Genomic DNA, 23,631 nt, shown 5'->3' with positions numbered 1-23,631 from the left:
ATATCATATCATTGTAGAGAGTCGTGTTCGTCTAACAAAAAGAACATTGCTCTAATTCGGTTAAACATAAATTTTGAAATTTTAATCAAAATAAACACTTTAGACCAAACTGATCGTGAATCAATATAAAAGTAATAAAATTATAATAGATTAAAACTAAAAGTACAAACATCAACATAAACCAAAGTTCATAATATATTTAAATAAGATAGTATTTAAACTTGAATGTTTTTTTTTTTTATAAATGTGAACCAAAAAGTTTAATTTTGGCCGGCTCCAACTTTGGGATATTCTTTAATTTATAATGTTTAATGCTGTTTAGGTATGATTATTGACCACATATTTCTCAGTCAATACGTCCCTTTCACATCAACACGGTTTGGCTCTTGGACAGAACCATATAGTAAAAGTATTAATTTAACAAACATTTTTCTTCCCATGACCAAATTTAAAACTTGGAAAAAAGAAAAAAAAGACATCAAGTAGACTTTTTTGAAATTTCTCCAAATAAAATTGAATAATCTAATTCAAATGAAAGGAATAAAATGAAATTTAGGTGAGATAATAATTATGATTTTAGACCTTATAAAAGGTCCAAGATTCATATGGTTGAAATAAAAAAAAAATTAATAAAATTGTGGTATGTATCTCTATGTGTATGTATGTATACGTGCATAAAAAGAGTGGTGAGTAATCCAATTTTAAATTTATTCGTAGAGGAAGAGATGTGTTTTTCAAAATTTAACCCTTAAAGTGGTTGAATAATCTGAGTGACATTGAGTTTGCTATTAAACTCGTAAAAGAGCCCTTACCGTTTTACGCTAATCCATGAAAAAGTCAATATTGTTTTTTCCAAATTCTAGAATTATTATGGTTTATTGCATATTCTAAATTTTTGAGGATGGTTTGTTGTTTTAAATTGATAACTAAGCCTACTTGAGCTCTGTATTGAAATGTCACTCTATACGCCAACAAGGAAGCTGAGGACGAAAGTCTTCCATTTTCATCAACAGTGTCCAACCTCCTTCGTCGAAACTAGAACAGGTCAATTCCACTCCCTCATCACCCAATCCACAAACCTTCTTCCTCAATGGAAATGGCAGAATCAAATATAAACACCATTAACACAATCAAAACCAAAAGGTTAATCTCAAGGATTTCATCAGAGAATGGCCATGGCGACTTGGAATCAAACTCCCTTTGATTGCTTCATCATCCTGCTTTTGCTTGTAGCGCTTTCAAACGCTCATTCTGATGTATTGACACAAGGCCAGGAACTAACACCTGGGTCTTGGCTAATCTCAGCCACAGGGGCTTTATCCCTCGGGTTTTACAGTCCTAGTCTACTCAACAACAGTCACATAGCCATTTGGTATGAAGGAGATCCAAAGAACCCAGTGTGGATAGCCAATCCAAATTTTGCATTTCCCGGAGATTTTGGGATGCCCTGTCTCACAATCGACAGCAACGGCAGCTTGAAGATTGTACCTAAACAAAGAAATGGACATGCCTATAGTTTCTATCTCTATGAAGCTGAAGAGCCCATGAACAGCAGCGCCATGCTACTCGACAATGGCAATTTTATATTAGGTGTGTTGAATCCTGATGGGTCAATCAAGCAACAGCTATGGCAGAGCTTTGATCATCCAACCGACACTCTTCTACCTGGGATGAAAATTGGGATCAATCATAAAACTGGATCTACTTGGTCTATAACATCACAAAGAGGAGATTATTCTGTTCTATCAGGGTCTTTCACACTCACAATGAATCCCAACAATACAAACCAGTTACTGATATTACATAGAGGAGCTATTTTCTGGACTAGTGGAAACTGGCGGGATGGCCGGTTTGAATTCTCAGAAGAACTTTCAAGCATCAACAATCAAGAATTCGTGTTCAGGCGATTTTCGAATGAGAATGAGACCTTCTTCAATTACTCAACCTCCAACTTGAACAATGGAGTGATTGAAATTCAACCCCGGTTGAGATTGGTAAACGATGGAAAATTGGTGGGGAGTAATTGGGATTTGAAAGTTGAATGTCCCTATTTTGAGAACGAGTTGTTTGAGGTGGCTAAGGGTGTTTCTGGAGATGGGTGTGTGGGGAAGAAGCAGCACAAAGTACCAGAATGTCGAAATCCGCCGAAACGATTTTCAACCACACAGAGATTTGGTAACATGGAGAGAAATAGTTTGAGATACAGTGACAGTGAGAATCTCACAATTTATGATTGTGAAAAGATTTGCATTTCAAGCTGTGGTTGCATAGCTTTTAGTTCTACGAATGAAGAAGGCACTGGCTGTGAGACATGGAATGTGGGAGCAATGTTTGTTCCTGGGAAGGGAAGCAAGCGGATTATTTGGTCCATTCAGGAGACTGAAGGGAAAGGTAAGCTGGTTACTCCAAATACTCACTTTCGATTCTGTTTTCAATTGGTTTATTCAAACTCCTCACAACTGGTTATGGATTCTTAGTTCCTGCAGGAAAAAAAAGGGTATGGTTGGAAGTTACAATCGGCGTAATAGTACCTACAACTCTTCTCCTATTGTGTTTTATTTTCTATCTCAAATCGAAAACACAAATCCACAAAGGTAAATCAATATTAATTTCTTTCTACAAAAAAAAAAAAAAAAAAACTCTCCTTGGATGTCTTATGAATGCATGAATTGAGTTCATTCATTCGCTTTAATCTACAGCTGTAAGAAAACTAAGGAGGAAGGATTCAGAGCATCAAAATGTTCTACAAGAAATGGGGGCCAAATCTAAAAGTTCTAACATTCTGAAAACTAAGAACAAGCAGAGAAGAGACATAAAGAACTCCGAACTGCAGTTCTTCACATTTGAAAATGTAGTTTCTGCAACAAATAATTTCGCTGACAATTGTAGGCTGGGAGAAGGTGGTTTTGGACCCGTTTATAAGGTACGTATCATTTTCTTTTCAATGTAGCATAAGAAAACTATTTATAAAATAAAAATGATAAGTTAAAGATCACATATTATGAGTACAAACAATGATTAGTATAAATATGAAACAAAAAGAAGATTGTAATATAAAAGTTTGAGCAAAATGAGTTAATATTCTCAAGAGAACTGAATGAGTTCACTTCTGTAGGGAAGTTTGGATGATGGCCAAGAAGTTGCTATTAAGAGACTGTCAAAGAAATCCGGACAAGGACAAGAGGAGTTTAAGAATGAAGCCATGCTGATTGCCAAACTGCAACACACTAATCTGGTTAGGCTTATTGGTTGCTGCATTCATAAAGAAGAGAGATTATTGGTGTACGAGTACATGCCCAACAAAAGCCTTGACTCCTTCCTCTTTGGTTAGTGAATTAGGCCAGCTTTAAACACTTGTATAAATGCATGGTTCGAGATTTCTCTCTTTCTAACACGTCGTTGAATTTACAGATCCAGTGAGAAATTTAGTACTAGATTGGGACAAACGCCTGCACATAATCCAAGGGATAATTCAAGGACTACTTTACCTTCACACCTATTCTAGATTACGAATAGTTCATCGAGATTTAAAAGTTAGCAACATCTTGCTTGATGATGAGATGAATGCAAAAATATCGGATTTTGGCATGGCTAGAATCTTTAAGCCCACGGAACAAGAAGCAAATACTAGTCGCATTGTTGGTACATAGTAAGTGAGTTCAGTCAAATTTATTATTCAATACTCTTTTGTTAATCGCCGTTAGGCTAAAAAGTTAAGTCTGATATCATATTAAATATTGTCAATATCAAAAAGCTTAATAAGTTGTCTAGCTTTTACATAGTGGATAAAACTTACTCTACTTACAAACATTGCAGTGGTTATATATCACCTGAATTTGTAATGGGCGGTACTTTCTCGATAAAATCAGATGTCTACAGCTTTGGAGTGTTGTTATTAGAGATCATAACAGCTCAAAAAAACTACCACAATTATGACGTTGGACGGCCTATCAATCTCATAGGACATGTAAGTAGCAAAGAAGGGAAATCTATGCATCTTTGGTCTTTTTCTTTATATCTTTAGTCTAATTAAGAAGTGCTTAAGGAATGAAAGTATTGAAGAAGTGGAGTGAATCCTTTTCAGGCATGGGAACTGTGGATGGAAGGCAGAGGAGAAGAACTGATCGATTCAACTTTGTACAACTCCGATCAGAAACAGAAAGCTCTAAGATGCATCCATGTTAGTCTTCTATGCGTCCAACAAATGCCAGCAGATAGACCTACCATGCTTGATGTTCATTCCATGATTCTTAATGATACTACTCAACTTCCATTGCCTAAACAGCCTCCATTTTTCATCACCCAGAACGCCAAATTGGAAGGGATGATAGATGGCACAGAGATCAAATCGGAATCAACAACAGAAATACGTTCTTCGAATAACATGTCAGTCTCTATTATGGTTGCCAGATGATTTTTCTTCGGCTTGGTCGAATCTTCTATATTTTAAAAGGGTTCTAGCATAGCTCTTGGAACTATAATTTTGTGTCTAATAGATTTTTGCCTTTTAACTTAGCTAGATTAATGTTTAGCTATCTAAGTTGTGGGCTGATTTCGGGTCAGTTACCAGTGTTTAATGATATAAACATCAGACCTTGAGTTAACACAAAAATATAGATGGCAATGATTTTTCTTGGAACAGGGATAAAAAGCTACAATATTGCACAGATCATCCATCTTCTTTAATGATACTATGAAATTGTTTCAGAGTTTGTTTAAAGCATTTTATAAGAATATATTGTAACTAAAGGCTACGTTTCAAGGTTCTAAAAATTTTTTTCGTAAACAATTCTAATTAATTAGTTAAATTTTCAACTTCCAGAATCAGTTCTCTTTAAGAGAGTCAAATTTTCGTCCTATAAATTCATTGGTCGAAAGTAATGACTAGAGATCAATGTCTCTAATATGTCAAATCTTGAAATGAAACTACTTATGGATCTCTTCTTTTTTTGGAGGGTAAGTCTAGAAGAACCACATGCTTTGTACGGAAAATCCTGATGTGGGACAGAGACCTTGTGAAAAACACTTGTTGGGGAATAAGATATGGTAAATGAATCAGATAAATGGGTTGTTGGATGCCTAGACCATCCACTCTTAAGATTATATGTCCTAGTGAATATGGAAATTTTAGAAGGGTGGCTAAGCTTATTGATTCTAATGGTCAATAGAAGAACGCTGTAAGGGAAATATTTAGAGTCAGATGCTAATATAATTTGGAGTATTCCCCTGATACGGGCGATTATGAAAGATGAAATCATCTGGCATGATTAGAAAAATAGTTGTAATTAAATGAAGAGTGAATGCATATGGAGAAATGAATTGTCCATCAGACTACATACACACAAAATATCAAGTCCAAGTACTTCAATGAAGTAGTATAGGTGCTGCATTTCGAAATGAAATGAGGGAGAGAATGCTGACCTTTTTCAAGCCTTTCCGGTTCTTGCTTGATGTGGATGTAATGGAAGTCATAGCTATCCACGATGCTTTAAACATTGTGATGGAGGGGGTTTACATTCCATCGATGCAACCTTCGATTTTGAATTATCAAATTAATTCACGACAATGCAGGCAATGAAATTGAGGTAGGGATGATTATCACAGAAATTTGCTTACTCGTTCCCATTTCACTGTTTGCCCCTCCAAATGGTGTACGGGCTCCACGAATCACCCTGCCCATGGACCAACTAAATTAGCAATTGATGCAGAGGAAGTGGAAATCTTGATTGAAGATGTTCCACATGGTATTCGGGAAACCTACACAAGAGGGGAGTGTCGTACTGAGGGTGTGCTACAGTACGGAAGTCTGTTATGTCCCTGGAGAAGTTATTCTTTTTAAAATTTTCCACCTCCTTTCTTTGCTTTGTAAGCTTCAGCAAAGAAAAAAATAACAGTCTCTGCAATCAACTACAGGATCGATGGATCGATACCAGTTAGCTCTGATACTAATTGTTAGGATAACTACAACTTGTTAGACGAACACGACTCTCCACAATGGTATGATATTGTCCACTTTGAGCATAAGCTCTCATGGCTTTGCTTTGGGCTTCCCCAAAACGCCTCATACCAATGGAGGTAGTATTCCTCACTTATAAACCCATGATCACACCCTAAATTAGTCGATGTGGGACTTCCATCATCCAACACAACTGTTAGGATCGATACCCGTTGTTAGCTCTAATACTAATTGTTAGGATAGCTAGCGCACAGTTGATCAAAATGAACACAAAAAATAGGAGAACACAAAAAACCGGAGAGAGAAAATACAAGGAAAAATATTGACTAAAAGTTTTATATTGATGACTTAAGTAGTGGACAGAGAGAAGGAAGAGAATACATTTTGACAGCACTAAATGTGTATATATATGGTTTCAATTTACTAAATATAGCTTCCAAAATTTAAACTTATGAGATATAATCTAACAAATATATCCCTATCAAACATTTACCAAATCTCTCCATGTATATCTCTATCATATCTAAATATCTTCCAAATATATCTCAGGCATCAGGCTACATATCCCAACAACAACATTAGTCAAAGTCTCCTATTAAGATAAGGGCAAAAATGACAAACATTAGTTCGGGTCATTGTGATTCTAAAGTGACGGGGAATCTTCGAGCTTTTGTGAGTGCTAAGCTACTAATCTTCATCAGTGATCTCCATTTAACTTTCGGCAACCCGGGAGATAACTATGGTGCTTGAATCCAGTCAATGATGGTTTGTCTTTTCCGTTTCGTTTGAACCTTTTGGCTTTGTTCCTCCTCTGAACTTCGTTTCAAGTTCTCCAAATCGTCTTCACTTATCATACCATTCAATCTTTTGTTTAGTTCGTATGCTTCAGCCATCTTCCTCCTGCAATCTTTGGTAGCTATATCATGTGATACCACTGAAGGAAAAACAGTAGACTTGAGTTGGTGAATCAAATATGATCGACTAAAAGTAAATGAATTCTAACTTCAAGAAGATGCAGCATAACTCGATCTGTGTTATAAAAAGTTATCGTTTTATCTGTCTCCTAATAGATAAGCCTAGAAATTCTGGGGCATCCCGTGAGAATATTTCAATTACTTTCTTGAGAACCCAAATTCCATACTTGATTTTATCGCTTTCTGCACTCAATCATATAAGACTACATACATCCCTTGGCATCTCCTCGTTGAAGATTATTGAGAGGAATAGTCTCACGAGGAATAACATGGGTTTTATAAGTAAGGAACACCATCACCATTGGTACGAGGCCTTCTGGAAAAACCAAAAGCAAAGTAAGGAGAGCTTATGCTCGATATACCACTGTGGAGGTCCGTTGTTCCTAACATGGTATCAAAGTCATGTCCTTAACTTAGCCATGTCAATAAAATCCTCAAATGTCGAACAAAGAAATTGTTAGCCTCGAAAATATAGTCAAAAGTACAGTCAAAGTGACTCAAGTTTCGCTGGGCCTCTGTTTCTAGTCTCGTTCGTAACTATTTGATGGGTCTTATTTCTCGACTGAAGTTCCTTCTTGTAGTCTAGCTCCTTTTTGTGAATTTTTTTCATTTTTTCTCAATGAAAATCAAGTTTTTTCCATTTGAAAATAAATCTCAGAACTAACCTGGCTCTGGGTAGTCTTTACCGATGATGCACTTTGCCTTCTTTTGGATGCTGAGAGGAGCTGTCCATGGCTCGTATATGTACTGCTTGGGCATGTCTGCCAATCAAACGTTGGATTTCAGAACGGCAAAATAGAGCACAAAATCAATCATGAAACATGAGTAATTCATGGTTTGCAGGGGAAATTGTTTTCAATCATATTATTCTTTGCAAAACTATTTTTGAAAACTACTATTTACAAGCATGTGTTCTTGTAAATTAAATTTATCCTAGAAAGACAGTAATGATACTACACTAACAGAATTTTCTTATAAAAAACATTTCAAAGAAACCATCAGGAAAGTTTTGCATTAAGAAACAAAAACTGTTCTAATAATAGTGTATCCAAACAAACCCCTTGCTTACCTTTCAAGACCGGAAGAAAATGCCTAATGTAGTCACCGTTCGGGTCATACTTCTTTCCGAATGTGACAGGAGAGTATATACGATTATACTGACAGCCAAAGACAACCAACAAAATCATGAAATGTAAAAGTGAATTATTGCAACAAAAAGAGAGAATTATGAAATATTATCATTTATATTTCACATGGTCATGGTATTTTTATCTCATATTTAGCATTTCTTTAAAAAATTGACTCAGATGATCCAGCAAGTAAAAGCTGGTCGCCAAATTTAAAGCTGTGTGCTCGCTTAATGCTTTCAGTGCTTGTAACAAGTATCATTCCATTTACCTCATAATGGTGGTAGACAATCCACGCTGTACTTTTATGAGAAAAAAATTTATCGTTGTATGAAGTTCCAAAGAAAAAAAAATTATGATTCTAACAACGAGATAGTTACTAAGAAACAAATCAAACCTGATAAAAAAATGATGAACACGATAACCACATCCAATTTCCATTGTTAATAGCCCAATCTGAATCAATCAAAAGCCTCTCGAACACATCACGACCTTTCTCCCAGTGAACAAACTAAACCCAGAGAGAGAGAAATGAAAATATAGTAATGACATCAAGAAAAACTAGAAAGTCAATGCTCTATCATTTTCCAAGCTAAGACACATACCAGATCTCCGCGAGTTAGGAAACATGCAACAGAATGTCGTGCTAGGTGGTGCATCCAACCCCATTTACGAAGCTACAACCAAAAAATAAAACAACTGTTTCGCTATCTTATGGCCATGTAGAACTAAGGTCACCTACCTAAATGTATAGATGGTAATGGGAAAGGATAAACTAGACTAACCTGAACCATGATAGCATCAATCCAAGGAAATCCTGTTCTTGCATCTCTCCATGCCGCCAAGAGTTCGTTGTCATCTTTCCAAGGTATCTACAATTTCATTTTATTCACTTTAGCACATACAACCTTGAGTAAACAAAATAGTGCTACCAGGTCCAACTTTTGTCACCTGTAGTTAAGCCTGATATTTTAATAATCATAATTTTCTTTTCACAACTTCTTTAGGCTTAGTTCGAGATGCTACAACTTTTGAAATAATTGTTGTCAGCTTTCCTTTTAAGAAAATCAGTGTCGTATGAAAAAAGTTTGTGCTGGGTAAATTTCAGATTTAAACGTGGAAAGTCTAATTGCAGTGTTTAGTAAATTAATACTAAATTGTTATGAAATAGCTATAATGACAAACATAAACATATATTTCAATTAAGCATGAGCTTGTATTAATATTTAAATTCAAATTTGTATAAGATAATTATGTAAATTTTTATAGAATTTTAACTACAGATTATATTTTGTTTATTTAAATAATTTAATAAAAATATCAAGAAAAAAAAATTGTTATAAGAAAATTTTGTTTCAAACAAAATCTAATTTTAGTTCAAATATAAAAAAGTAAGAAAAATAAATTAGAAGCAACTAATTAAAATTAAAAAAAAAAAAAAAAAAAAAAAAAAAAAAAAAAAAAAAAAAAACTAAAGAGATGAGATAAATTGTAAAAAAATAATACTTAAAAAATCATTGTAGATAATATACAAGAAGGATTAAAAAAATTCAAAAAAAAATTGTTAGTTACAACATATTATTATGAAGCCAAATCTAAAAGCTACTCTTAACAGCTTTTGTAAATCAATGTGAATCAAAATGTGATATTATTTAATTTCCAACAATCACTTTTACCGTCTTCAAACGCAATCTCAAACGGGGCCTAATTCAGTAGCAACTGGATTTAGGTAAATCTCCTCAGATGATTAACAAATCGCATTTACACGATGGTTTCCTAACTATGCATAACCTACTACATTATCATGATCTTAAACAGTTGGTGAAATCCAAATCTTGCACATCCTTAACGTGGAAGCTAAAAGAATTCAATGCTTGTTGAGACAGATACAGTTTAAAAATCTTTAAATCAAAGAGAAACTCGAGTTCTATAATCGTCTTATGCTAATCACCAGAAGAATACATGGAACTTTAGATCAGATAAAACTTTGCTGATCTGGAACACTGGAACCAGTTTCATTGTGGAAGATTGTGTTCGTCATATTAGATCACAAATAATAGATAAGCATATAAAACATTCACTTTTATGCATGCAGGCTACAATTTTATGCCACAATCACCACCAGAACTTTATCACAGAGGAGAAGTGAGAGATAATAAAATATCTAGTTCTCTAGCCAACAAGTTGTAACGAAAAAAAAATTAGGCAGGGTCCTTAATTCAGACAAAGAGAATTGATGAGTAAAATCAGGTACCTGTTTGCATATTTTATTATCCTTCATCCGGTCAAAATTAGGCGTTCCAAAAGCTGCAGTATAGAAAAACTCCCGCCATAGAAGCTGTTAAGGAAGACAAATTTTGTTACTACAAAGACAGACACCATGAGATTGCCACGTCTGATAGGCACAATAATAAACCTGTCCAACAAGGGAAACTGGAGGTGTTGTATGCCCTTTGACATTTTTATATATATCTTGAACACGTTGATAGAAGTACCTGGAAGAGAGACACCCAAACTGCCAGAAAAATTGATAAGAAAATTGAAAGAAAAATGGGGAAAGCTCGTTACTACATACCAAAGAGAGACAAATAGCAAACATACAAATCGATGATAAAAAAAAATTGACAATTCACTCACTTTCAGATAGGGCGATAAGACAGTTGTAGCTGGCTTTAAGAACGCAGATGGATCACCTTTGGGTTTCTCAAACTTTGCCACCCAATCCTGCAAAAATCCGATTAAGAAACTATCGGAGTATTGATACAACTAAATTTACCATCACTCATCAATTTAGATTGAATGATGATTTAACATGATATCAGAGTAGAAGATCTTAAGTTTGGACCCGCATAGTGTCATTTTCTCCCCAATTAATATTGATTGCTACTTGTTGGGCTTTTTACAAATTTTCAAACCCACAAATGAAGGAGAGTATTGGATTATTGATATAATTAAATTCAACATAATACACCAGCTTAAGCTTTTACATTCATAGTTGATTTAGCAGAAATCTTACACGTTCATCACTGACTTACCCAAACAGTTATATCCATTTAGTAGGTTGTCTATGCGTTGGTTTGCTAATTTAATGCTTATATTCTTCTTCTTATCCTAAAAAGAAATATGAAGAAGTAGGGACCTTGGAGATAGAGGCTTAGAATCTTCAAGAGTTTTGGGGATGAAGCTGTACCTTGTTACTCAATGATTCTTCTAGCCTCTTCAAGGCTTCCGTTTCACCTCCTCTAAAAGGAGTCCATTCAACCTGCATAAATCTAATTTTTATTGCACATGTAACAGACGGCAGATTCATATTACAACATAAAAAACTTCAAACCTTTCCCATGTCTTCATAACCAAGGTCTCTAATTGTTGGAACATCTAAAATCTGAGATCTTCGGGTGTCGCCAACAGGAGGAAGTGAAGAAACTGTGGTAGACAGAGGGGCACGTGCCCAAGAGGGCTCGCCAGCAAGTTTTAGGAAGGATTGGTAACTCAGAGGTGGCCTGCCCCCATTCTTCTCAACAATTATCGTTACAAATTAAACCATCGTAAGAAAATGGAAACGTACTAACTAATTGAGAACAAATTCCACACAAGAATATTGCTTTCAAACTGGACCTTTTAAACTAACCTTTTGAATAATGTCTGCCGGATTGAACAGAGTATGGCTCACAGGAGAGAAAACTTCAACCCCAGCAGCAGACGCATGGTTCTGCGAGAAAACAGACGCACTCAAAATTTCCGTCGTCAAGAGTTCAAACTCAGAGTAATAATTGAACGTTCTAATTTTTGAAGTATGGTGAAAAGTAACGTTCAAACTATAAATGCTCAATTCTCAAGGATCTTAAGTATTTTATAGACCCTTCTTAAATTTACGACGGACTAAGTTGTGAAAGTATCTATTAGAATTATTGGAAGCTCACATTGGTTAATTTAGTGGAAGATCATGCGTTTATAAGTGAGGAATATTATCTCCAATTTAGTGGAAGATCGTGAGGAATATTATCTCCAATTTAGTGGAAGATCATGCATTTATAAGTGAGGAATATTATCTCCAATAGTATGAGGCCTATTGAGGAAGCCCAAAGCAAAGTCATGAGAGCTTATGCTCAAAGTGGACAATATCATACCATTGTGGAGAGTCATGATTCCTAACATGGTATCAGAGCCATGCCCTAAACTTAGCCATGTCAATAGAATCCTCAAATATCGAACAAAGAATTGTGAGCCTCGAAGGTGTAGTAAAAAAAGTGACTAGAGTGTTGAACAAAGGATGTACTTTGTTCGAGGGCTCCAGAGAACGGAGTCGAGCCTCGATTAAAGGGAGGCTTATAGTGTACTTTGTTCGAGGGGAGGATTGTTGAGGACTATCTCCAGTGCTACGAGGCCATGAGAGTTTATGCTCAAAGTGGACAATATCATACCATTGTGGAAAGTCATGATTTCTAACCGTTTCTTCTTTCTTTGGCTCCGTCAATGACTACAAGTATCTGAACACTTTTACAGCTTCCTACTCAAGATTTACAAAATAATTGGCCAATATTTTTTAAAGAAACAAACAGTCAAACAAAACAAAACAAGCTTACTTGAACTCTACTGTCTAAAGCTTGGTAGTAAGGATCCGTATCATACTCGAAGCAAAGCTTCTTGACATTCCACTGCAAGAAAGTGAAAGCATCCACAGATAATAAACTAATAACCATAAGCAGAAGCTACAGTAACAGCTACTCTAGCTCAACCCTCAGAGAAAATGTGAAAAATTACAAGATATACCTCTTCCAAGCAGCGAATCAAGACCTCACCAGGCTCCCCGTGAAGAACCAGCAAGCGCGAGCCGAGCTTCTTGAGGTTCATATCCAGGTCCACGAGGCTCTCAAGAAGGAACTGAATACGGTTCAGTCCAGCCCTAGACGATCCAGGGGAAAACGCCGAGGGATTAGGCTTCATGTAATGTGGATCGATGACGAAAACGGGATAGAGACAATTGGCGCCCTTGGCCGCATATTCAAGCGCCGGATTGTCGTGAATCCTTATGCCCTTTCGAAACCAGAGCAAAGAGCTCGAATTAGACGCCATGAACTTGTTTGAAGTCGAACAGTGAAGAGAAAATGGTTGAATCGCCGCCCGCATTGAAGTACCTCGGACGGACCTTGGTGCCTGGTGGTGACTTTCGCGCCCAAAATCGTTGGGAAATTTTGTACATTTGCTAACATACGCATGTATGGACAAAAACGGTGCCGTTTTAGAGTCGTCGTGAAGGAAGTGAGACTAAAATGCGCGGGAGGCGTAGGGTAAATAAAACGACACGTCGTTTACTTTTTCGATGGACGGTTTTGTATGGTTATAAACATGCTTGATGTTACGGGACACGCGACTGCCACGTCGCAATCTTTTCGGACATTTTTTTCAAATAAATTTGTTTTTTTTTTTTTTAACACCACAAAATATTAAAATTTTAATTTTATTTGAGCCAATGTTTGAAAACTTGGTATTTCTGAGTTTTATTTAATGTTAAAAAAACAACATATTTAATAATTGTGCTTTTAATTATTATTATTTTCAATTTTTAAAATGTAGGAACTAAACTCTAGTTTATAAGTGTGTTTTTGTTTGATGTGAACGTTAAGCGGGGCAAAAATATGTAGACGCTCTTGAATTGTGTTGTAAAATAAAATTAGATCAACCAAAAATTCGAAGTTGATTAGCTTGGTAACCGAAACAGAGCTTGCAACCCAACTAAACTTTCCATTTTTTGGTTGGATTAGGTTGACGGTTATTCATTTTTTTTAAGTATACTTATACGTAATATATATTACTTTAATAACTTAAATATCAATTTGTCGTAACTCATGGTTATCAATCCTTATATATATCAAATATTCTTAATATTTATAATAATTTTAAAAATAATATACGGTTGAAAATTATATTTTTTCTGATTGTTTAAGTTGATACGACTAGAAAAACTTCCAATTCAACTCAAACATAGCCTAATTTTTGTAATTTGGGTTGGATGGTGGGGTTGGAGTTATAAAATATATATATATATATATATATATATATATATATATATATTAAATTAAATGAATAAAGATACAAATTATAAATAATTAAATGTTAAAAGATAAACGAGCTAACCAATACATTAAAAAGATAACTAATAAATATAAGAGAGAGAAAGAGAGAGCAGTTAAGTCATAGGGACTTTACAGATAAAATTTGAGATTCCAAATATATTAAATTAGAGATATTTTAGATATATTATTATTATTTTTTTTTATTTTAGAAAAATGTTAACATTTAAAAAAGAAAAGTGAAAAAGATACGTTTGAATGAAATAAAAGTGAGAAAATCTTGGAGAATATTTAAAAAAAAAAAAAAAAAATTTCAATTAGTCAATGTCAAAATTTTAATTTTTGAAAATACCCTTATATATTAAATAATAAATGTTATGTTAAAAAATTAGGAAATTGAGGATTAAATTAAAAAATAAATATTTCTTAAATAAGAGGTGAAATTACCATTATGTATTTAAAATTTTAAAATTTTATTGGGTAAAAAAGATTTTAAATTTGAAGTTTAAAAATTTTAAAACCCTAAAGATTTAAAGAGTGAGAATAGGAAGAAATAATTAAAGGGACATTAAAATATTTATTATTTAAAAATAAAAGTGGTTATTATTGATAAGTTAATTAAAATTGAGTTTGAATAGGAGATAGATGGGTTATAGCCCAAGCCCAGATTTAAAACTGATGCCATTCCCGTATCCCAATTGGTTTTGGAATTTAAACTTGTTTATAATTTACTCTTTGCTCATAAATTTCTCCAAAAAGCTTTTTCTTTTTTTCACTCAATTTGAAGAATTTATTTACAAGATTCACAACATTGTCATACTCCGCTCAATTCTTCTCTCGAGGTATCGATCGCTTTCTACACCTCTTCTTAATGTGTTGTTGTTCTTGTTGTTGTTGTTTGATTTCATTTTACCATTGAATCAATCGAATTCAGCTTTGTGTTCACTTTAATTCCGCATTTGACTTCTTTTGATTCCGTCACTTTTCTACGTTGATTTCTTTTTCCAGGTTTGGAGTTTTGTTCTTCTGTTTGAATTTGGAAGTTTCTTTTCTCGTCTGCTTAGTGTAGAAGAATTTTGTAGTTATTGTGCTTTCTGTATGTTGATTACTACTGTTTTTTTTGTTTTGTCTCGTTTCGTTCGTGGACTTTTGGCTTGCTGAATGAGTGAAAAGCGTTTTTTGTTTTTTAATCTTTACAGGCTTGCAATCTGTTTAGAATTAGGATCTTTGGAAGTATGAGACTAAGGAAGGGGGATCAAGTTGAGGTTTATAGCCAGGAGGAGGTTTCGAGTGGTTCATGGAGTTGTGCTGAAATTGTTTCCGGTAATGGCCGTACGTATAGCGTAAGATATTTTCAGACGGAGGAAGCGGTGGAGAAGGTGCCGAGGTGGGCGATAAGGCCCTGTCCTCCCCCCGTAGAAGGACCAAATGTTTGGGCTGCTGGTGATCTTGCTGAAGCGTTCCACAATTCCTCTTGGAAACAAGCAAGAATAATGCAGATCATTGGGGTTAATTGCTATCTAGCAAGACTACTTGGATCACCATTAGATGTTTTGGTTAGCCAATCTTATTTGAGATTGCGACAGGCATGGCGCGACGGCCAATGGTTTCTCCTAGGAAAGGTAAATTTCCTAACAACAATTTTCTTGCAACCCTTTTCCTTATTATACTTTATTTACAAATGCATTTTTTTTTTTTTTTTTTTTTTTTTGTTTCTGTTTTATTGATTTACTGTGCTTTGTATGCATGCATTGTGTTACATCTTTCTTCCGTGTGCATAATGAAAAATCCAGGCATGCTGCAGTCTAGTTTGTGCTTGAAACAGTTATTGAACCATCATCTCATTGGTTATTTCTTGGACAGGCCTTTGAAGATTTGGGTTCATTGCCTGGAAATAAGCAGACAGTTCCAGACATGGTGAAAAGTAAGGTTCAACAGCTAGTAACGGCTCTTCCTACCAGACATCAGAGAAGGCCTTTGCTTGAAAAGTCCAAAAAACACACAGTGTCTATCCTGAAAAGGAAAATCACTAAGAAAGATGTTACGTATTTGCCTTCTTTAGCAAAAACTACTAAACTGTGCTTAACACGAGAGTTGAGTAGGGTTAGATTGAGCTCCCCCTTTCCTGCTGTAAATACCGAAGTTGCTACAGGTTATGTTGGTTTGAGAGAGGACAACCTTATTCCAAGAACCTCAAATTACATTCACACAGTTAGCTGTGCTTCCTCTGTTGGTAGTAATAATTCCACTGATGATTTTTTCAAGGTGCCATTTAATTCTGTAGCTCGTAGTAAACAAGTCAAGGATGAGGATTATTGCAGTGATGCTGAATCATTTACAGGAAGAGGACATGAGGAAGAAAATTCATGCTCCGATGAGGAAGTATCGGTTGGATTCCACAGGTCAGAGCTAAGTGTATTTCGTTCTTTTATTAGGGTATTGTATGCTTCAGGACCTTTAAGTTGGGAAGACGAAGGACAGGTTTCAAGCATTCGTGCTTCACTCCACATATCAAATGATGAATATTTGACGGAGCTGAAAAATCTAATGTCTGCTGCTAAAAAGACATCTGTATGATTGATTGGAGCATTTATTCTTTGTTTCGAATTCTTACTTCTGTATCCCTTGATATCATTCTATGGGTAAGTTTCACTGTGCATCATTCAATTAGAAGTTTGGGAAGCACCCAATTGATTTGTACAAACCATTCAGAAATGAGAATTGCTCTTCGTTCTTAATGATCCTTAAGCTTTTTGTCATATCAATGTCACTCTTTTGTTTCACTGGACTGCTCTGTTTGGTAGCGCTAGGATTCAAAATAGAGTATGCTATACTGTAAAGATTTTTCAAGAGTTATTCTCCATAAATGAATTTTGTCCTCTTCATGTGAAGGTTCTTACATTTCCTCTTATCTGCTCTGGATCTACAGTGTACTATTGTGTTGTATACATTCTAATCCTATAATGTCCTCAGCAGCCTATGCGCTTCATTTGAGGAAAATATGGGTACCTTCCCTTGTTATGACATGGAATAACTTGGAGGCTTTTAGGGCTTTCTCAAGACGGTGGCTGTGGATTATACTTGGCTCCTTTTTCCATGTACCACCATGGGATATCACATCCAAATTCTTGCAAATATGCTTACGGCAAGCCATTTGATGAGTAATCCCTAGCTTTTTTATGCTTTTATTGGAGTCTAGTTTAATTTATGTGCGATATCAGTAGAAATGCAAGTTGCTAACTGAAATAAATGGACTTTGTGAAGAAAGAAGAAAACCTAAAAGTCCCTGAGTTATTCTGAAAACCAGATAGAAAGTAAACTTTCTGTAGGTTGCAATTACCATGTGCCCTTCTCTTATCTTTGATTTCAAACATGACACTCATCCATATTTTTGTACACTTCGGGTCGTTTAGAAACCTAAAGGTTGAAATTATCTCTTAATGATGTTGATGAAACAAAGGATAAGCCTGCAGTTGAGGAATGTGTGTTCATCTTTTTTTTACGTAACGAAAATAAAACGTTTATGCTGTAGAAATTTGTATACTGAATGACATTGTGGCTAAGATATTTTCAGGTGAAAGGGGCAAAGGCTGTGATGGCCAATACTTGTCCCCATCAAACTGCAAAACTGAAGTGATGAAGAGAGACATTTTATTTGTTTATCTGCAATCAATCAAAAAATAGCTGATAATTTTGTTGTTGAACAGAGGTAACCTTGATCTTTCATATTCTTCTTCTGATCAGTTTGCAAAGGAACTGGATAAGGAGAAGAATAGTAGATCTAAGTAACTATCAGGCCTTAAATGCTTGTTATTTCTTTGACATTGTTGTTAGGAAAGGCTTTGGATGATTTGAATTTAACTTCTTTGTATATAATGATGTAGCTTTTCTACCTATTATCAGTTAATGAAGCGGCTGAGCAACTCAAGATGAAGATTGAGCTTCAAAATTCAAGGAGAGAATGCTCGGCTTCTCATTGCTGCAGACAAGCTTCAGGCCGGAGTCTGCGGCTGATGCCGGTGAAGGAAGGAGCTAATTTTGACCTCGTGCTTTTACACAGGCAAAGTGCTTCCTTCTCCACCACTGCTTATACATTTCATAGTTATAAAATCTCTTGCATATGACCTCTCATGTATTTATATTATTTGAAATAGAATTATATCATGAATCATTCTAGAAGACATATATTGTTGAGTTTTTATTGCTGATGCGATCATCTGATTAGTTGAATGTAAGGAAATCATCTTTGAATCAAATTTATCAATGAATTAAGCAAAAGTGATTACAACTCTAAATTGTTTTGTGTATTTATGCATGTTACATTGTGATGACTATTGTTTTTTCGTTGGTTAAAGAACGCTTTTGATCTCTATTCTTTTATCGAAGTAACAATTTAGTAAGTATTGTGAAAAGTATGTTAAGATTTAGTTGAATTTCTTACATATACACATGAATGAACTGATTATGGACAAAAATATGTCTATAAATTATAAAAACTAAACAAAAATGTGTTCCTCTAGGCAAGATATGATTTATTCTTCCAAAACCAACTTCATATAGTAGTACTTATCTGCATTGACAACTGTTCTTGGTTCTGCAAAAAAAAGAATAATAATAATAATAATAATTTGAACTTGCTGGAATTATATACAATAAATATACTAAAACTGGAAGCAACACTAATTTTGGGAATTCTCATATGAATTATTTCCTACTGATTCAATTGTATCAATTTTCTCTTTAGAGATTCAGAAAAATTAGCAGGGAAATTCGCTTCTACGTTCTTTCCTTGATGCTTGGTGAAAGTTGACTAGGTGCTCTGAGGCATAGACAGGTATGAGACCAATCGTCTTTCATGCCAGATCGGTTACGACACTTTTGAAATTCTTATGATCATCATTATTTGTAGTTGACGACTATTATGAAATGAATTAATACTTGTTTCTCTACTGTTATGACTTCGACATTTGTTTCATAGAAGGATATTATTCCAATTGGTCAACATTCATGATTTCTTTATATTAAGTAACTCTTTATTTTGTTTAGTTATAAAAGAGGACAATGTAAGTTTATAGTACTTTAAAAAAATCTTTCGATATTAGTGCTGCAGGAGCATATTCGAGACATTGAAAATATAAAATATCTTCTTGAACATATTTTCATAAGTAATTATTTCTCCTCGTGACTTGAACTCACTTAAAAGCTTGTAACATCATGTGCACATAATCACAATAAACTTAGCGAATAATAACTATCTCAATACATAGAAATGGTATGTGTATAAATACAAAAACAAAATGAAGAAACAAAATGGTAGAGACTAGTATTGTTAATGTGTTATGAAATAAGGAACAATAAAAGAAAGGAAAGACAAGACAGGATAATATGGTTTCAAAGATATCTTTCAACTTCTAGATGGTTTCAAAGATATTTTATAACTACTTCCAAAAATATCTTTTCAAAATTTCAAAAGTTTTATCGATACTTTTAATTTTTTTTTAAATTTAAAAAATACTTTTAATATTATTTTAAAATTTTTAAAAACACCTTTAAATATTTTTTAAAAAATTTTAAAATATCCATGTACCACGTTTCAAAACTAACATTAAAATGTTTGAAGATAATATATTAGTATTAATATTTTTATTTTTATTTTTTAAGTCAAGGGTATTAATAAATTTGAAACACTATTAATATTTAATTAAGTTAATAGTTTCCTAAATCAAATCATTTTTAAGTTTTTTTTAAAAAATGTAAGAGTATTATAGAAACTTTTAAAAATTTAAGAATTTTTTTTTAAGATAAAATACAAAATTCATACATATTTTTCTTGCTTCTTACTATTGTAAGACTATATTGTCTAAATGGATTGAATTAATAATATTGAATATGTTTAGAACCAAAAATTAAAAGTTAAAAAAATTGGACCGTACAAAATTCTTTACCCAACATCTAGCCACGCTTCAAAAAATGGATATATTCGATTAATCTATCATTAACTCGTTTAGGTGAGTCATCCAGATTCCTAATTATCTGTTTTTGGTGGGATTTGGAAAGAACTGACCCAATTATTTAATCTACAGAATCATTATTTATCATTAATTTGATTAGTATATACACCTTATACAGCGCTCCTATCAGATTCTGTAGCATTCTTAATTCAAACAATTTAAGATTTTTCAATTCTCAAAGAAAAAAGATTGTGATCTCTCTCCCTCATTAATCAAGATTTTGTCCAATCCAAAACTTGATCGTTTCACAGAACAATAAAAAAGTTTGGATTCAATTACATAATTCATTTCCTTTTCCTTTTCTGAATAGTCTAATTAAGAACATGACCTAAACAGCGACGATCTGATGTTAAAAAATTCTTCAAATTATCCACTTAAGATGATTCAGCAAACATCTCACTGAATGGCTCTGAGAAGAAATCGTTAGGGCATGGGCTACACATCTGATAATTATTTCTAGTGTTCTATTAAATTACAACGGTGGGCGTAGATTTCAAGGCCGGTCAAGATCAAGATGTATTATTCATCTACAACCGTTTCTATGAATTGATTGTGATTGTAACAAGAACACAAGGCTTAAACAATCGTCGTCAATCAATAATCAGACGCAAGAAAATTACAGTAGGTTTGAAGTTTCAGCAATCTACACGATCTAAAAGTCAAAAAGTAAAAGGTAAATTCATTGGGAAAGTAAGCTTCATATCCTTTCCCCAAATTTTTTGAGACGACGATTTGCAAAGGAAGGCAGTACAGATACAGATTTCAAAAAACATAATACAATACCTCACTGCGCTAAGCTTCGTAGATCTATTCCTTGCTTCGGTCCGACAAATCGGAGGCGAGGCGCGACGCGATTGCTGAATGATACATAATGTCATGAAAAGTAGAGCTCTCCAGCGTCTTCATCCGGAGCAGTTTTGCCTTCTCCTCCGTGAAGCAGCCTGGCAGGAATTTGGATTTCGGTCGTCCGCCGTCGAGCTCTGGATCGGCATTCTGAACAGGCTGATCCGCGGCGGAAGAACCGATGTAGTCCGGCTCGGAGGACCATCCGAAGATCGGTGACCACCACTTTGGCGCAGCAGCCTTCCGACGATTAGGTTCGGATTTTCCAGATGACGAAGCCCTTATCGGAGCGGCATGGAAAACGGGAAGATTGGTCGCCATGAGAGAAGCAGAAAATTAGGGATTGGAAGGGGGGGATAAATTGTCAAAGTCTCAGGGACGACTCTTTTTAACGGGAGTGGAGGAGAGTTTTCATCGGGTGCTTCAGAACCACGTGAAATCGTCTGATCCTGTCGTACCGGTTAAATTACAAAATTAACCCTTATTATTTGGTCAAAGTTACCCGTTAGTCCTTCCAATTTAAAATATTATAATGTAATTAATTTATATAAATTATTTATCAAATTTTATCAAATTATAATAACAAAGCTCTAAATTTAAAACTTATAGACTCAAAGTTATAAATACCAAATTTATAATTTAATTATCAAATTATAGACTCTCTAATAGGATGGTTAATTAAAAAAATAAATAATATTTTTTTGAAGTATTTGCAATGCTTTCTTCTCTATATGTGTTTATTAAAAAAAAAAATAAAGTTTAAAGGTATTATTATTATTAGACATTAAAATATTAGTTTATAAAGAAACAAAATATTACTTAAAATTCAGAAATGAATAAAATTAATACTTTCACACTTATAAAAAAAAACTCGAAATTTCATGCGTTTGTAATTAATATTAATAAATTTATAAGAATGGTACGGAATGGTGACTGTGAGTTGACTGGAAGGGTAAAATAGGAAACAAAATGGATAAGGTTTAGGCGGGGTGCGTGGAGGTGCGCAGAGAGTGATGTGGCACGGTCCCACTTGTGCGCTTTTTTTTAAGGTTTTCAGCCACTTTTCCACCTGTTATTTGACCATGACATCTCCACGCTTCTTTTCTTTTATTATTTCCTAAAAATTAAACAAATTAGTTAATTAAATATAAATTTGAATTTACTTCTAATATAATTTTAAAAATTAACTATTTTACGACCTCAATTTGAACCTATTTCAATTATTAAAATATTATAAAATAGATGAAATAGTCGTAAATTTGAATCTCTAACTAATTTACACCCATCAATGCACGGTGTTCTTCGACTCATCCTTACTTTGGATGGTGAAGATGTTATTGACTGTGAACCAATATTGGGTTATTTACACAGAGGGATGGAAAAAATTGCAGAAAACCGAACAATTATACAATATCTACCTTATGTAACACGTTGGGATTATTTAGCTACTATGTTTACAGAAGCAATAACTGTAAATGGTCCAGAACTGTTGGGAAATATTCAAGTACCTAAAAGAGCCAGCTATATCAGAGTAATTATGTTGGAATTGAGTCGTATAGCTTCTCATCTGTTATGGCTTGGCCCTTTTATGGCGGATATTGGCGCACAGACTCCCTTCTTCTATATTTTCAGAGAAAGAGAATTAGTATATGATCTATTCGAAGCAGCCACCGGTATGAGAATGATGCATAATTATTTTCGTATCGGGGGAGTCGCGGCTGATCTACCTCATGGATGGATAGATAAATGTTTGGATTTCTGCGATTATTTTTTGACAGCGGTTGCTGAATATCAAAAACTTATTACACAAAATCCTATTTTTTTAGAACGAGTTGAGGGAGTAGGCATTATTTCTGGAGAAGAGGTAATAAATTGGGGGTTATCAGGACCAATGCTGCGAGCTTCCGGAATACCATGGGATCTTCGTAAAGTTGATCATTATGAGTGTTATGACGAATTTGATTGGGAAGTTCAGTGGCAAAAAGAAGGAGATTCATTAGCTCGTTATTTAGTCAGACTTGGTGAGATGACGGAATCCATAAAAATTATTCAACAAGCTTTGGAAGGAATTCCAGGGGGACCTTATGAAAATTTAGAAATACGATCTTTTGATCGAGGACAGTCTCCGGAATGGAATGACTTTGACTATCGATTCATTAGTAAAAAACCTTCGCCAACTTTTGAATTGGCGAAACAAGAACTGTATGTGAGAGTCGAAGCCCCAAAAGGGGAATTGGGCATTTTTTTGATAGGGGATCAGGGTGGTTTTCCTTGGAGATGGAAAATTCGCCCGCCGGGTTTTATCAATTTGCAAATTCTTCCTCAGTTAGTTAAAAGAATGAAATTGGCTGATATTATGACAATACTAGGTAGCATAGATATCATTATGGGAGAAGTTGATCGTTAAAATGATAATTGATACATCACAAGTCCAAGATATCAATTCTTTTTCGAGATTGGAATTCTTAAAAGAAGTCTATGGAATTCTATGGGTGCTTGTCCCTATTTTGACTACTGTATTGGGAATCACAATCGGCGTACTAGTAATTGTATGGTTAGAAAGAGAAATATCCGCCGGGATACAACAACGTATTGGACCTGAATATGCTGGTCCTTTGGGAGTTCTTCAAGCTTTAGCAGATGGCA

At 34.4% G+C, this 23,631-nt stretch overlaps 4 protein-coding genes across 14 annotated transcripts; 2 read left to right on the top strand and 2 right to left on the bottom strand.

The window, feature by feature from the left end:
* The first annotated feature begins 980 nt into the window (after positions 1 to 980).
* Positions 981 to 4,641, top strand: LOC111460663 (G-type lectin S-receptor-like serine/threonine-protein kinase CES101). Of its 5 annotated transcripts, none has more exons than XM_023103877.1 (7): positions 981 to 2,391; positions 2,487 to 2,594; positions 2,700 to 2,923; positions 3,116 to 3,326; positions 3,412 to 3,649; positions 3,817 to 3,967; positions 4,085 to 4,641. In XM_023103877.1, exons 1-7 carry the CDS (start codon positions 1,170 to 1,172, stop codon positions 4,412 to 4,414), a joined length of 2,484 nt encoding a protein of 827 aa, XP_022959645.1. In that variant the 5' UTR covers positions 981 to 1,169; the 3' UTR covers positions 4,415 to 4,641. The 5 variants fall into 5 exon arrangements, with proteins under 5 accessions (XP_022959645.1, XP_022959644.1, XP_022959647.1 ...); XM_023103876.1 differs by having other exon boundaries at positions 2,478 to 2,594; XM_023103879.1 differs by lacking the exon at positions 4,085 to 4,641 and having other exon boundaries at positions 2,478 to 2,594; positions 3,870 to 3,948.
* A 1,897-nt stretch (positions 4,642 to 6,538) lies between these two features.
* Positions 6,539 to 13,207, bottom strand: LOC111460621 ((6-4)DNA photolyase). The gene is made up of 14 exons (XM_023103824.1): positions 12,831 to 13,207; positions 12,644 to 12,715; positions 11,689 to 11,769; positions 11,392 to 11,571; positions 11,248 to 11,319; positions 10,695 to 10,781; positions 10,474 to 10,572; positions 10,312 to 10,395; positions 8,843 to 8,929; positions 8,663 to 8,734; positions 8,455 to 8,568; positions 8,000 to 8,087; positions 7,596 to 7,691; positions 6,539 to 6,890 (listed from the first exon to the last, which is right to left on the bottom strand). The coding sequence occupies exons 1-14, from the start codon at positions 13,185 to 13,187 to the stop codon at positions 6,694 to 6,696; spliced, it is 1,686 nt and encodes a 561-aa protein (XP_022959592.1). The 5' UTR covers positions 13,188 to 13,207; the 3' UTR covers positions 6,539 to 6,693.
* A 1,562-nt stretch (positions 13,208 to 14,769) lies between these two features.
* Positions 14,770 to 18,389, top strand: LOC111460602. 7 transcript variants are annotated; one of them, XM_023103800.1, is made up of 6 exons: positions 14,770 to 14,973; positions 15,331 to 15,753; positions 15,995 to 16,396; positions 16,473 to 16,533; positions 17,105 to 17,292; positions 17,706 to 18,389. In XM_023103800.1, exons 2-5 carry the CDS (start codon positions 15,367 to 15,369, stop codon positions 17,287 to 17,289), a joined length of 1,035 nt encoding a protein of 344 aa, XP_022959568.1. In that variant the 5' UTR covers positions 14,770 to 14,973; positions 15,331 to 15,366; the 3' UTR covers positions 17,290 to 17,292; positions 17,706 to 18,389. The 7 variants fall into 7 exon arrangements, 4 of the variants coding, with proteins under 4 accessions (XP_022959568.1, XP_022959569.1, XP_022959567.1 ...); XM_023103801.1 differs by having other exon boundaries at positions 17,108 to 18,389; XM_023103799.1 differs by having other exon boundaries at positions 17,105 to 18,389.
* A 2,312-nt stretch (positions 18,390 to 20,701) lies between these two features.
* Positions 20,702 to 21,357, bottom strand: LOC111460952. The gene has a single exon (XM_023104333.1). The coding sequence runs from the start codon at positions 21,304 to 21,306 to the stop codon at positions 20,950 to 20,952; it is 357 nt and encodes a 118-aa protein (XP_022960101.1). The 5' UTR covers positions 21,307 to 21,357; the 3' UTR covers positions 20,702 to 20,949.
* Positions 21,358 to 23,631: the final 2,274 nt, after the last annotated feature.

This window comes from Cucurbita moschata, unplaced genomic scaffold (genome assembly GCF_002738365.1).
Source record: "Cucurbita moschata cultivar Rifu unplaced genomic scaffold, Cmos_1.0 Cmo_Scf00024, whole genome shotgun sequence".
NCBI lineage: Eukaryota > Viridiplantae > Streptophyta > Magnoliopsida > Cucurbitales > Cucurbitaceae > Cucurbita > Cucurbita moschata.
This window is presented reverse-complemented; position numbering and strand designations above follow the sequence as displayed.